This window comes from Manis javanica, chromosome 6, assembly GCF_040802235.1.
Source record: "Manis javanica isolate MJ-LG chromosome 6, MJ_LKY, whole genome shotgun sequence".
Classification (NCBI taxonomy): domain Eukaryota; kingdom Metazoa; phylum Chordata; class Mammalia; order Pholidota; family Manidae; genus Manis; species Manis javanica.
In genome coordinates this window covers 46,085,488-46,101,117 of record NC_133161.1, presented here as the reverse complement: position 1 = coordinate 46,101,117, position 15,630 = coordinate 46,085,488, and the positions used below count along the sequence as shown (strand labels likewise).

Here is a 15,630-nt window from a genome sequence, read left to right as displayed (position 1 = left end):
GAGAGAAAGAGGTAAAACTGGTCTTGTTTTAATTGATGTAAGTCTAACAACATAAAAGTAAGAGTTGGGTCAATTTTGCAGACCTCATTAACATTTAATCAAGTAACTGTTAGCGTCGTGGTTTCCCATGTTGGTGAATGAGAGCAACGCCTTACTTCATTTCAGTTTACATTTAGTGGTCAGAATTCCCGTACTGTGCTTAGCTGTCATCTCTCCTAATGAAAATGAAAGTGATTCTCATAAATGGAGAAGTGTGTTTTTTCTTAACATCCTTCTTAAATGTTTTTGCTTATCCTAAATCTGTCTGAATATTTTTATTGATTAAATATTTGTAGAGTACTTTCTAAACAAAAAACTCTGCGCCAGAAGCTATTGCCCACAGAAAGTAAATTTTATTTATTTTATTTACCATAAATTTTATCATATGACTATTTGAAAAAAAATGAAAACATTGGTGCTATTTCCAGTTCAAATATATCATACTGAAGGGTTGGCAAACAGTTCCTCTTAATAAACGTTTAGAAACAGAACAAAATCTAGGAAAATATATTCCAAGCAATATTGACAGAATCAAATAAGCTAAAGGTCAAAAGTATATGATTTTCTGAAATTGTCTTCCTAAATTTTAAATATTACAGTTGGAAATCATGTGTCCAATGTACAATTTTTTGATTAACAAAACTATTTATCACTGTGTTCTTTAGAATATAAAAACTGTCAACAACGTAAACAATTTAACATATGCAGATCACTATACACCAAAAAGACAGACTTATATACAATCAATTAAAATGTCTCTACTGAGAATGTTTTAGAAATTATACTAAAATATTAGGTAAGTCAAAGCAGGCTATTAAATCAGATATATGATACTTTTTCCATCTTTAATACTTTAAAGAACTTCTAAATTCTCTATAATAGCTATTCTTATAATCAGAAAAAAAAGCTTTTGGTTTTGCTTTTTTTAAGGCAAAGTGAAGCAGCTGATAGGGCAAAAAAACGCTTCTTCCTTACTCTTCCTTACTACCTGGTTATGATCTCCTGTGTTTCCTAAGAGTAAGGTTCTGTTTGTTCTTTTGGAATAGGTTCTTCTTCCTCTAACATTCTGTGAAGATGTGTCCAGATCTCCTAAAGAGAACTTCAGAGACCCAAGGTAAATTTTCTCTTTGGTACATTAGGAGACCCTGAGTAAATGTGAGATGTCGCTTTAATAATAATTACTCTTATCATATTTGTATTTAATACTGCCTAGAGTAGAGTCCATAACAAATGTGTATATAATTGGTATTAAAAAAAGTGTTGAACTGATGGGTCTAAATAATAAATCATGATATTTTGGACATACATGATATATTAGGTGTTTATGTGGCCCAATTCCTTGATCTTACAGACTAGAAAACTGGAGCCAGAGAAGTAAATGAGTGACTAATTTAAGATTATATCACTGTTGAGCAGTAGGCCAAGGCACAAAGCCAGGATTCATTTAAGGTTCTAAATTGAATCCACTTTCCACTCTCCCATCTTTGGTTACAATTATATTTGGATATTCTAACTTACTGTTTCAAAAGAAAATAACAGCCTATAAAAAAAAAGAAAAGAAAGAAAATAACAGCCTATAATAGTCCTAAACCACTTTCACAGCTTTTTCGAGCATTTAGTAAAAAGATAATATATAAATGAATGAACAGAAACATTATTAAGTAAACTTTTCTAGAGAAATTTAGTTCTTAGGAACTCTTTGCACTAAGCTATGTCCTGCCATAACTCATTCAATGAACCTTGGGCAACACAAGAATTTTTCTGGATTCTAGTTGATGTGTTAAAATCAATTATTAGTGGATATACAATGGGGAAATGACAGCCTCTTCAACAACTGGTATTGGCAAAACTGTACAGCTACATGTAAGAGAATGAACTTGGATTATTGTTTAACCTCATACACAAAAGTAAAGTCGAAATGGATTAAAAACTTGAATGTAAGTCATGAAACCATAAAACTCTTAGAAGACAACATAGGCAAACATCTCCTGAATATAAGCATGAGCAACTTCTTCCTGAACGCATCTCTTTGAGCAAGGGGAACAAAAGCAAAAATGAACTTATAGGACTACATCAAACTGAAAAATTTCTGTACGGCAAAGGACACCATCAACAGAACAAAAAGGCATCCTACGGTATGGGAGAATATATTTGTAAATGACATATCCGACAAGGGATTAATATCCAAAATATATAAAGAATTTACACGCCTCAACACCCAAAAAAGCAAATAATCCCATTAACAAATGGGCAGAGGATATGAAGAGACAGTTCTCCAAAGAAGAAATTCAGATGGCCAACAGACACATGAAAAGATGCTCCACATCACTAATCATCAGGGAAATGCAAATTAAAACCACAATGAGATATCACCTCACACCAGTAAGGATGGCCAGCATCGAAAAGACTAAGAACAACAAATGCTGGTGAGGATGTGGAAAAAGGGAACCCTCCTACACTGCTGGTGGGAATGTAAACTAGTTCAACCATTGTGGAAAGCAATATGGTGGTTCCTCAAAAAACTAAAAATAGAAATACCATTTGACCAGGGAATCCCACTCCTTGGAATTTACCCAAAGAATACAACTTCTCAGATTCAAAAAGACATATGCACCCCTATGTTTATCGCAGCACTTTTTACAATTGCAAGTTATGAAAGCAACCTAAGTGTCCATCAGTAGATGAATGGATAAAGAACAGTTGGTACATATATATAATGGAATACTATTCGGCCATAAGAAAGGAACAAATCCTACCATTTGCAACAACATGGATGGAGCTGGAGGACATTATGCTCAGTGAAATAAGCCAGGCAGAGAAAGACAAGTATCATATGATTTCCCTCATTTGTGGAGTATAACAATGAAGCAAAACTGAAGGAACAAAATAGCAGCAGACTCAGAGACTACAAGAATGGACTAGTGGTTACCAAGAGGATGGGTGTGGGAGGGTGGGTGGGGAGGGAGGGAGAAGGGGATTGAGGGGTATTATGTTTAGTACACATGGTGTGAGGGATCACAGAGAGAACAGTGTAGCACAGAGAAGGCACATAGTGGATCTCACTACACTGATGGATAGTGAATGCATTGGGGTATGGGTGGAGACTTGATAATATGGGTAAATGTTGTAACCACACTGTTTTTTCATGTGAAACATTCATAAGAGTGTATATCAATCATACCTTAATAAAAAAAATCAATTATTAGATTTCCAGGAACTTCGAAAGCCAGTTGTTAAAATATAGCTATTGTTAAAAATTAAACTATAAAAACTTGCCATTAAATAAGTTATATTAAAAAAACATAAGTAATAAATACTCAAAACTTGTCACTTCCTAAGTATCCTACATTTTATTATCATCTGTGCTCTGGAGTTAAGGTTTTTGTGATTGTTTGGTGGACAGATTATATAATGCATTTCTTCCCATCTCTGTTCAGTAACATCTTGTTAGTAGCTTGAAATCAGCCATGGTGGGAGTATTTGCATCACAGAAATCAGCAAACACCACACATCAGGACTTTTCCTACCCTCTGAGAGCCAGTTGTTAAACATTTACCTGTGCATTTGGTCTCATGTTCCATATTTGAAAGATGAGCTAGAAGCTACTTTCCATCAACTCATATTCAATTCCAATTGACATGATCAGCAGAAGAGAAACAAGGGAAAATCCTGCCATTTGTCATCTGTGTGTGGAAGCAACCAAAAACATGTCCAGATGTGCAAGGCCTCAGGACAAGAAAACTGAAAAAGCCACTGGAAGGTGTTATGTCCTACCAATGAAAAAAGAATCAAAAACAAAATCCAGAATGAGGACAAAGAAACAAAGAACAAATGTTTCAAGTTGCTCCATTGTCCTTCTCTCTCCTTCCCATGTCTCCATTTTATATTAAAGATTATTCCAATTAAAAGATAAAAATCATTCATGTAATAAATGCCATAGTTGCAATTAAAATATTTTGAGTCTTTTCATATTTAATAGTTTAAATATTCCCCTCAAAAAACAAACAAAACAGGGCAACTGGGAGCAGACATTTCCATGAAATCTGCAATAAAAGAAAGGTATCAGAAAGTGGTTCTATTTTTAAAAGATTCAATCACCTCTTGAGATTCCTCAAGCATATCCAGAGCATTTGAATCCTGTAATAAAGGCCTGTTATGCAGCCCTAGAATTAAATACCAACCCAAATCCCAAATCTAGCTATTTTGCTAGAGGATTTCCAAGCAAACAAATGGTCAAAGAAAACCTTTATTTTGAGGGATTCATAATTTATTTTCCTTAAGACATCATTTTAATTTCTAAAATTGATATTTGAAGCATTCTTTACCCAGAGAGGACATAATACATGACACACAAGGTAATGGGCAACATTTTGCTGAGGTGAGTGAGAATTACTTGCCTATGTCCCTTCACAGGCCACCCCTCTGGCATCAGACAGTGGGGTCCAATCTTGCTAATGAATTAGCCCTCCGCATCTCTGCCACCATGTGCTTGGACTCATAGAAGAGGAGACAAACTCAAGTGATGTGACAGGTAGAGAACAGAAGGAATCAGGAAGGGGAAAAAATATTATCTGACACTGCAGAGGGAGCTTTACCTTGAAATCTCACTCCAACCAGAAGGAAAATTTGAGTGGGGGTAGGAAGTAAAAGTAGACATGTCCCAAAATGTTAATAACAGTTTTGAAAGAGACTATCCACATGATCAAAGGCATCATCGTGATAATGACACCAGTAATGACTACCAATTAGTGGGTGCTCTCTATGGATGAGGAACTGTGCTAATTGCTTTCTATTTTTATTTCTAATCTTTATGGGGTAGGTACCATTATCAGCTCATTTTACAGATGACAAACTGACCCTCAGAGACTTTAAGTTACTTGTCCAGCTTCACACTGCTAGTAAGTGACAAAGCAAGGCGATGAAGCCAATCTAATCAATCTCCAAAGACCATCCTATAGTCCAAGTACCAGCATCTCCAAAATGTTCTGTGTGGGACAAGGGTCCTCCTTCTTATTCAGGTAAACTGGGAATTAATAACATTCTTATATCCCTGCAGAATTAAATACTTATGTTGTGGAGAAGGTCTTCTGTAAATAAATCTGATAAAACTTTAGCCAGTATTTCCCAAACCAACAATTTTTGATCAGGAAAACTTTTTTAATTCTTGTATAATATCTAAAAATTTTATGAAACACTGTGAGCTTTATTCATTCAACAAAACATGGTGGAAGAACACCTCCAACTTAGGCCTTTCCACCTCCATTTGCCCTCAGAGAAGTATGTGGGCTAACACTTCAGTTAGTGGTCAGAAAAATCTTCTCTGGGTGGAGCCAACTTGGAAGGAAAGTGGAAAGGCCCTGAGGTGCAAATGAGTTTTGTTTGTTGTTGGTTGATGGGAGCACAACGAAGGAAGGAAGTAGTCTGTGATGAGTTTGGAAGGTGGTCAGGGCCAAAACACTAGTCGTACCTGTATTCATTTGTATTAGCATTTTATTCAAATTGCAGTGGGAGACCCACTGGAGACATTTAAGTAAGAAAGTAATACAGTCTAATCAGAATTGTGAAATATGAAAGATTCCTCTGGTTGTTATCTAGCCAGTGGACTTTAGGAGAATAAGGGTGCAACCAGGATACTGATTAGGTAGCAAAAATCCTGGGAAACAATAAAGGCTGGGGCCAGGGAACAGAAGTGGCAGTGATAAGAAGTAATCAGCTACATTTTGTAGTCAAACCCATATATTTGTATTCAAATATGAAGTATTTGTTCATAGACTGGATATAATGGCAGAGGAAAAAAGAAGAAGAAAGGATGACTCCTAAGTTTTTTGCCCATAGTGAATTGCACAGATTGTTACGGGTAAAATTGTATCCCCCAAAAAGATATGTTGAAGTCCTAACCCCCAGCACTTCAGAATGTGACCTTATCTGGAAATAGTGTCTTTGCAGATGTAATCAGTTAAATCAGAATGAGGCCATACTGGATTAGTGCAGGCCTTTAATGCAATATAACTGGCCCAATATAACTGGTGCCCTTATAAAAAGAGAGAAACACAGAGAGGAGAGGGCATGCAGACAGACATACAGGGAGAGGATGGCCATGTGACAATAGGGACAGAGATTAGAGGGATGCCTCTACAAGCCAAGAATTGTCAAGGATTGCTGGCAAACACCAAAGCTAGCAGAAGCAGGAAGGATTCTTCCCTATAGATTTCAGATGGAACATGGCCCTGCCAACATTTTGATTTTGGACTTCGAGCCTGCTGAACCAGGAGACACTAAGTTTCTGATGTTTTAGGCCATCCAGTACATGGCACTTTGTTATAGCCACACTGGGAGACTAATAATACACAGACAGCAGGACCATGCCACAGGTGGGGAAGACATGGAAGGAGTCAGGATGGAGGGGATAAAGGCACAAAATCCCAAAAGTTCTACTTTAAGTTTAGGCATCCAAGTAAAACTTTTAGTTGTCAACAAAAAATGGCAAAGGGAAGCTAAATGAATTTCTTATTATTAAGATATTTCTGGCATTAGTGTAAACCAGGATTCCCTCTATGAAACACTAGTCAGCAAGTTATTAATAGAGTTTATAGGGACAAAAGTTTAAGAAACTCTGTGTTAAAGAAATTTAAATAGGCTTCTTCTTTACAGAACATCTCAGAACCTTTCACTTTTTAATGGGCAACATATTTTCATTTGACTATGACACTATTCTTTGAAAAGTCCTAAGCCTAGAAGATTCTATAAGACATCCAGATGAGAAAACTAAGTCCTAGGTTGGTTGAATAGTTTCTCAAATCCTGGGTTAATTTTCTCAAGGCCCTACTTAGCCTTTAAATAGGAAAGCTGGAATTTAATGCTACATCTAGATGATTCCAAAGTCCATGTATTTTCCACATATCACTCTATACATGGCATAATATAACAAAATCTGCTTTCATGCAACTTTTGATAAAAGCAGAACTCTGGGTAAACTGGATTATCTTGCAAACCATTTGAAAAAGTTATAGGTGCTAAAATTGCAAGTGATTTAAGTCCATGTTTATCGGCAAAGAAGTGAAAACCACATGCCCAGAAAGTTCTTCATACTGGATAGTGTACTTCCTTCAGTTTTTGGGGTTTTTTTGTTTATTTTGACAAGTTTAATATGCAGAAACATTCACAGAACAATCAATATCCACTGCCTAGAATTCAAGCTTCCTTCAGTTTTGAAAATAATTTTTGGGGGGTGACTGAAGACCTCAAACCTTTAAGATTCATGGCAAAAGTAGCATTTCCCAGTGAGAATTTTTTTATTTTTGCTGAAGTCAATGAAGCCTATTCTTTTTAGAATCAACCTCCTCTTTGCTACCTACTTTGACTAAATTTTTCAAATAAAAAATTAGGGAACACAGTGAGGTAAATACAAGGGTAAGACTGGGACCAGTGGGTGAGATCCCAGGAAGAGTCTGTATTGTTATCATCCTAATCGTCACTCCCTGAGGTGACAGAAACTTCTTGATTATAAAATAGTATCTATTTTGTGCATAAATGCCGTGGAATACTCCCTGAGATGATTCTAGTATTTTCTTCATCTCTTTTCCACATTGCATCTCATTTGATCTTCACCACTATTCTTGAAAGGAGTTATTTCAGCTCTTCAACAGAGCAACTTCCCAAGTAATGTCGGTGGCAGAGCTAGTACAGACTCCAAGTTCCCTGAACCACCCACTCATTCAGCAAACAAATATATTTTTAGCTCTTGCCATGTGCCAGACTCCAATGTAGGCACAGAGAACAAAAGATACAAAATGTCTGCCTTCAAGAAACTTACCATGTAATGGGGAAGAGAGAGAAATGAAAGCTATTAAAATTAAAGCAGGGTGAAGAGACAGTACTGGGGTTGAGGAGTGGTATTTTAGATCAGAGGGTCAGTGAGGGAATTTGTGTTTTATCTTAAGTGTAATAGGCTGGAATTTTTTCCCACTGCACCCCACTATCTTTATTATCCCACAGACATTTCATCACATATGTGATTGCTGAAAGTCCTGACTAATCGTATCAGCCTCACCCACATATCCAGCATTTGAAGTCTCACACAGTCAGGCTTGCCCCTACCATCCTGAAAAGTCATGAGAGCTGATTATGAGAAATTATTTCTAAAATCAAACCAACCAAAATACCTTCACACAGCTAATCAAAGGGCAACAAAGTCCCAATCAGACTATGTAGCAGGAACAAAAGAAATGTGGAACTGAATCTTTTCCTTGAAAATTTAAACATCAAATGTGCATAGTTCCCAAAAAGCCCACAGACTTGTTCATGTGGTTCTGGAGCCATGAAAACACCATCTATTATTTCTGTCAGCAGTTTCTGAAAGCAAAAAACGATTTTCACTCTCTGACTTGCTTCATTCTGACTTCTGTCCATACCATCCTGCCAAAATCATTAATGATCTCCATGTTACTACATGGAAACGTCTTTATCTTAATTGACTTCTCTGACATGTTGACTTCTCTGACACATGGACATTAGCCCTTTGGTAAATTTATCATTGCCTTGCCTCTGTAATCTGTGCTTTCACAGGTCTTCTAGAATGTTTTCCTTCATGGTTTCCCCTTCCTCTGCCTTCCGTTTAAATATTGGGTTTCCCAGGAGTCTGTCCCTGGTCCACAGTTTATCTCATTCCACACACATTCTCCAGAGGCTCATCACTTCTACTGACTCTTCTCACAATCATAGCTCTTCTCAAAGACTTCACACTCATCTATCCAAATGCCTTGTGAATATGTTCACTTGAGGTCCCACGTGTATATTCAATTCAACTTGTCAAAACGGAACCTAATCCTTCTGCTAAAACTAAGTGAATTGAACACATTTGTGTCTTTCTGTTCCCTCCTGAAACCCTAAAAACTGAAAGTAAAGATATTTTTAAAAGGTATAAATCCCCTGGCCCAAGAAAATTGGAAAGACATCAGCAAATAAGGCACATCAAATTATTTGTTATTGTTACATGGAAAGTGAACAGTTTGCAGAGAATGAAAGCAGAATATGAATGAGAAACAAGCTAATTCACATTACAAACCCACAGAAAGGGTCAAAATGCTAAGTACTAGATACTGCGGAAGGCTAAGGTGAGGCGCCGGGCTGGAAACAGAGGGCTTGGTGGAATTCTGTACTGGCAGGTGAAGCCTCAGGTCCCCTCCCCAAAGCTGACAGAGTAAGGTTGAGACTTACTCTGTGGAAAAATTTATTCTTTGAAAAATTAAACCAGAGAAACTCTAGATGTGAGTATACGAAATACAGTAAAAGCTGGGGAGGAAGCATCCAATTGAAAACTACGAGAAAATCTACACACGGCCATGCTTCTGGCCCCTTGAACACTTGGCTCCCAGAAAGCTGGCAGCAAGCACCACCTGCCTCTGTCTCTCACCCTGGGCAGGAGACTGAAGGACTCTTCTCTGGAATAATTGAATCCACTTAGAGAAAGGAACCTGTACATCCTGACTCGTGGAGTCCTCCAGTGGCCTTGGGTACTGCAGTCACCTCCACACAGTGGAGCTTCCAACCAGTAACTCAGCTTCTCAAACTTAATATATAACCATACTGAGAGGAACCACTGGACATTGGAAGAAAGCCACTGATTTGAAAAACAAAAACAAAAGACAAAAAAACCAACCACTTGAAAAAAAAAACCTCAGAAAAGATATCGAGGCACAATAACTCTTTGAAAAAAAAAAAAATTTAAGGAGATAATAGAAGACATGACATTCATTAAACAACAGAAGAACAAGAACATGCTTCTGAAAATTAAAAATAGGGTACTATTTTTTGTACAAAATTTTAAAATTTTGATAAAAGACAGGGACAATAAAGTCACAGAAATCCCCCTAAAAAATATAACTAAAAGAGAAAAGAGCTTTAACAAATAGGAGGAAAAATGATAGGAAAATAGGGAGATTGGTTCTGGAAGACCAACATCTGACTAAGGAGAGTTCTAGAAAAAGAAAGCAGATAAAATTTGTGGGAGGAAATTATCAAAGAAATAATACAAAAACATTTAGCAGAGGTATAGACATGGTTTGCAGATATAAAGAGACCACTAATTTCTCAGATCAAGGAATGAAAAGACACAGAACAGATTCCAGAAATAAAGAGACTATCATAAACTTTTCCGAGAAAGAGAGCGTGAAAGAAAAAGAGAGAAATATTACAAAAGAGAATCAAGAACCAAAATGGCATTGGATTTTTCAATAGTAGGAATAGCAGCTAAAAGATACTGGAGAAAAATGACTTCAAAATTCTAACAGGAAAGTGATTTTCAAATTATAATTGTATATTCAGCCAAACCATCAAACAAGAGTGAGGATATATTCAGATATAGATATAAGGTTTCAATAAATTGATTTTTACATACCACTTCTCAGGGAGCTACCAGCAGATGTGTTCCACCAAAACAAACAGGAGAATCGAGAAAGAGAAAGACATGGGACCCCACTAACAGGGGAGCTAATGCAGGAGACAGGCACCAGGTTGACAGCTGTGGCTAAACAGCTACCAGTGCAGGCTGGAGCAGTAGAACAGGCAGTCCACAGAGAAGATCCTCAATACATATAAATGACTAATAACTGAGTTTTGTAAAAAAAATCACATCCATGTGGATACTTCAGTTCTGTCAGCAAGTTTGGACAGAAGTCCTGATAGTGGCACAGAAAACTAAGCAATCTAAAAAGAGGCAATTATTAACTTGATGAAGAATATAAAACTGTACAAGAAAGGCACTGCAATTAGAGTATATGACTTGGCTCAGCACTGAGCAATACTTACATGATAAAGTAAGTATTAGATATGGATTTAGAGACAACAAAAGCCCTTTGGACAGAAATGGAGGGTAAAAAAGTTGGAACATAAGGTATGTAAGAACGCTAAGTTTTCACCTGTTTAATAGGAAGTAGGTAGAAAAGATCTCAAATTGAAAAAGAGTATAACTCTAAAACCAATAGATCAATAAATTGATTAGACAGATTATTTGGAAATTTGGAAGAAACAGATAAAAGAGTAAGGGAAGGAGACCTGAGAGATAAGAGAATGGTGGGAGAAGAGGACTAAACTTTTTTATTATGAGAATTGTGATATGACTTGGACTTTTTACATCTGGATGTGAATTGGGTCAACAAAAACCAAAAATAATTAAGAAGAACTCAAAAACTAAACTTACTGTCTTCTTCCCTAAACTTGTTCCTCCTTCTCTATTTTCTGTCTTGGTTAGAAACACTCTCAAAGTGCTGAAGTTACAAAGCCCTGATTTGTTCCTGACTTACCTGCGTTCCTCTTGCTGCCTCTTCACAGCCAGTCAACCACCAGTTGAATCTCTTGGGTGTTTTTCCAATTCACCCTCTCCTCTCAAACCTTACTTCAGGTCTTTATCATTACTTGCCTGAACCATTGCAAATCTCCAAGCTAATTTCTAACCCTGACCTTAACTCCTATTTATTAATTTCTCCACTTTTCATTTGCTATTGTCTCTTCTGTTTACTTGGGCCATGGATTTTATACCTTTTCAAATGCTGCTGCACAGCAGTAGGTAACCAACACATAGGCAAGATATAGTCTTAATAGAGAACAAATTGCAGAAAGCCTTATAGATGTGCTCAAGACTCTTTGTCCTGTAATGACTAGGAAGTACAGAGGGCTTTATAATTTGAAAAAGAAAATACTATGGCTATAGTGTGAGGATTTAAACTGAAAAGATGGAAGGCAGGGAGACCAGTTTAGAGGCTTTTACAATAATCCAGAATAAAGATGATGGAGCCTAAAACAGGGCAGTGCAACTCTAAAACCAATAGGTCAATAAAACCAATAGTAATGCAATGGACAGGGCAGACTTGAAAATAATTAGAAGATAAGATCAGAAGGACCTTTTGAGTGGAGAAGTATTATATGCTGAAATAAAATTTAGGTCAACTCCCGGATATGACTTAGATGGCTGAGTCGGTCATAGTACTGTGAACAAATTTCTCCCACTATGTGATTTTGCCATGAATTTAACTAGCTTTAGTGCATTAGTGTGTGTATGTATGTGTATGTGCATAAGAGAGAGAAAGAGAGAATCCAATCCAAAAAAAAGGGAAAATCAGTTCTCCTGGTGATCACATTGCTGTGTTCCCAGCAGAACACTAACAATGTTTCTACATACCCAAGGCCACACTGCAGCTGCAAAAGGAATGACAATCATTTCTTCTGAGCAGTTACTGCTTTCTTACCAATGGACCTCAGACCCACTTTTTTCTCCTACCTCCTGAATAAAGACTGCTGAGATTCAGTTGTTGACTGTCATGGCTGCTTGACAGTAGCCAGTCCAATGGGCTACCTCCTCTCTGATGTCCCTTTGACTCAGCACAAGACCAAATCTTTTAGAGGCCTCTTCCTATGTCCCCAAGTCCTTGGGTATATGTCCTCCTTTGCTGCAGGTAGAACTGCCAACTAATACAACTACCTTTGTGTCATAGTGTCAAGTGTATTCCTGGTGGTCTTTCGTCAATGGGCTTTAACATCCCATTTGAAAGGGGACATCCCATTAGGCCCGGGAGAAAAGTTAGGGAGACCATAAAATATAAAGAAGAGACAATAAAGCCAGAACATAGAGTGCAGTGAGGGCACTGTTTGACAGTGAAACTAGCAAAAAAGCCTTTGCCATAATTTCTGAATGCACAATGTTTGACTACGAAAATTTTTCAATCATTCAGAAAAGTTGAAAGAATTTTACACTGTATACCCCCACCTAATTCTAGTATCATCCAACTGATAGTGACTTACTGCTAACTTTTTGCCTGGAGCTAGGCTTACCTGTAAAGACATGGAAGCGAAGAATCAAGTTAAGGAACAAGGAAGTGTTTGATTTGGCTGGAGCATAGTTTGTGAAGGGATCATGTGACTTTGATCTGGAAAGTTAAGTTGGTGTCACACTGTAGAAGACATTGAATTTCATGGCAGGAAGTTTATACGTTATCCTGGTTGCAGTTGGGAGCCATTGAAGCATTTGAAGAGGAAAGCGTTTTGTGCTTTAGGAAGCTCATGTTGGGCTGAATTAGAGTGGAGAAGACCTGAAGTCTGAGTCTTTTATTACTTAAATCTTTGAACTTGCAAATACAGAGCATGAAAGTTCAAACTCCATGGCTGGTTTTGACCAGGAAAGTTCTTAGCTTTCTGAGCAGCTTACCCCTCTCTCAAGTTAATATAGATATTAATGAGCTTTACAATGAAATCTCTTCCCATTAAGAATGGGTTTCTATTTACCTTGCATATTTGGGTGCTAATAAACAAGTATCTGACATTATCTGAGACAGTAACTAATTTCTTCCTCTCTCCTCATCTTAGTTCCATGCATACTAGGGCAGTAGTCAACATTCAGTTTTCCCTCTGACAAATCATACGTTTTCCAAGACAAAAATAAACTCATTAACAAAACAAACAGTCGTGCTGTTTCCTTTGGGCTTTTTTTTTTCAAGAGGAGTGGACTGGTAAGCCCAGCAAACTGGCTTAACACTCTTCTAAGTCATTTGAATTGCCTGTCAGTCAAAGCCCACTTAAATTGAACCCTTATTGAACCCTAGCAGAACCCCACTGTAAATTGGTTTATAAGCTGGATTCATACATATTGTGGGGCCAATTATGCACCTCCAAAACAGCTAACATCTATAAAAGGAGAATAAAATAGCTTGTTGTTAAGAACATTTGCATTACATTTTAAAGAGTTTCCACTGTAGATTGGCCTTGGGCACCAATCTAGAAGGTCCAATCAGCTAAAGAGTCTTAACAACTGTACAGGATTTCATATGCCAAGAAAGCCAGTGCGGCATTCTTTCCCAGAAGTGTTCCAATCTTATTTTGAATAACTTTCTTAAAAGTTTTTTTTTAAGTTAGTAAAATGCATTTTCATTGGATTTTTTTTTTTTTTTTTTGCTCCTTACTTCTTGTTCTTACTCATCCCACACCAAAAAAGTAAAAAGTAGTTGGGCATTTAAGGGGAGTGGAAAAACAAAGTGTCTTTCAAATGGAGAGACTAAGCCTTAGTAAGCTTAAATAACTTGCTCAAAGTCACTACCTAGCAAAAGGCAGAACTGGGATTCGAATGCATAAATAGGCCAAAGCCCATTTTTTTCCTTGACCACCAGCTGAGCTGAAGGACACTGGATTCTCCCGTTTCACACTCGTCTCTAGGCCCCCCACTGGCTGCTACGAACTCCGCTGCAAGGACCAAATCCACCTGGCAAAGAGCTGCTTCCAGCGGTCGCGTGCCCCTGGCTTTCTTCCAGTCCTATATTCCAGGAATAATCGTCTTTCTGGTGTGCTTTCCTTACTTCGCTCAAGTTAAGTCTCCCTTTGTGGGGCGCGCTCCCGTCGAAGGCATTTTCCGCTTCCACTCGGCGCCCACGAAATCCAAACAGCCCAAAGACACGTGCTTTGGGAGGGAGGGCTGAGCCCCCGCCTCACACCAGGAGTGATGAAGGACCCCACAGCCTCGCACGCCCGCTGGGCTCGGGAACTAGGAGGCGCCTGCTGGCCTGGAAGGAGCCCTGGCGTGACCGCCTCGGGCTGTGCCAGGAGGCTCCGGGAGCGTTCCCCGGGGCCGGGCGCAGCCAGGGCCGTGGGCCAAGCATCCAGTACGCCACCATGGACCCTCCAAGACGGCCACAACCACCCAACCCGCCTTAGCGCATAGTGCCTTCTCCCTCCTTGGTATCTACAGAGGGCTCCTGAGGCCACCCGCCCTTGCTCCCGCGGCGGTCCGGGTGACAAGGCGAGGACCACCACCCCCGCGGCGGCCTCCTGACCCCCGCGGCCCCGCGCGCTCGCGCCCGGCAGTCGGCGCTCCTCCCGGCCCCGCGGGGCGCGCAGACCCGAGCCCGCCCCGCGCTGCGGTTCCCGGGAGCGGGAGGAGTGAGGTAGCCTTGCTCCTCGCCTTCCCAGTCACGAGTACCCTGCAGGACGCGAGATTTCAAGCACTCTCCTTAGGGACTTGCTTGACCTAGACCTGTAAAACCAAAGGTGTGTCCCCACCTGCTCCTCTCCACCACCTGCCACTCCCAGTCAGCGCTTCCACCGTGGAAGAAGCAAGGAGTACCAGATGGAATCTTAAAAATCGGCAGAGAAAGGATCGGCTGAGGTGCATCTCCGGTTGGTTCGTTTGTTTGTGTGTTTTGATTTTCTTTCCCACTTCTTTAAAAGCTACTATCTCAGAATTTCAACACTGTGTTTTGAAATTATTTCCCCGTGCTGATGCTTGCAAGCCCGGTGTTTGCATCTGGAAACAGGTGGTATTTCATTCCCACTGTTTAAAAAACCCACATGGGTTCTTCATCGAGAGTCCGCATTCCTGTCACACTAACAGTGAGAGCACACTGAGCGCCAGCATTGCTGGGTATTTTCTCTGCATTATTGCATTGGAATCTTATAGCAGCCTAATGTGTTCTGTACTATAATTATCCCAATTTTATAGGTGGAAAACTAAACCTTAGAGAGGTTAAATATCCCATTCAGGGTCACATCTATTGTAAGGAACCTGAGTGCGTATTACCACCAGTTTTGGGGCCCCGAGCCACATTCTAGGGG

General features: G+C 39.0%; 1 protein-coding gene across 1 annotated transcript in view; it reads right to left on the bottom strand.

Moving 5' to 3' along the window:
- Window positions 1–15,392, bottom strand: part of CPVL (carboxypeptidase vitellogenic like) — a 138,213-nt gene extending 122,821 nt beyond the window's left edge. Inside the window, 2 exon segments of the mRNA XM_073239996.1 lie at window positions 14,514–14,980; window positions 15,367–15,392. Of these exon segments, the coding sequence (XP_073096097.1) occupies window positions 14,514–14,980; window positions 15,367–15,392 (493 nt within the window).
- Between the last annotated feature and the right edge of the window lie 238 nt (window positions 15,393–15,630).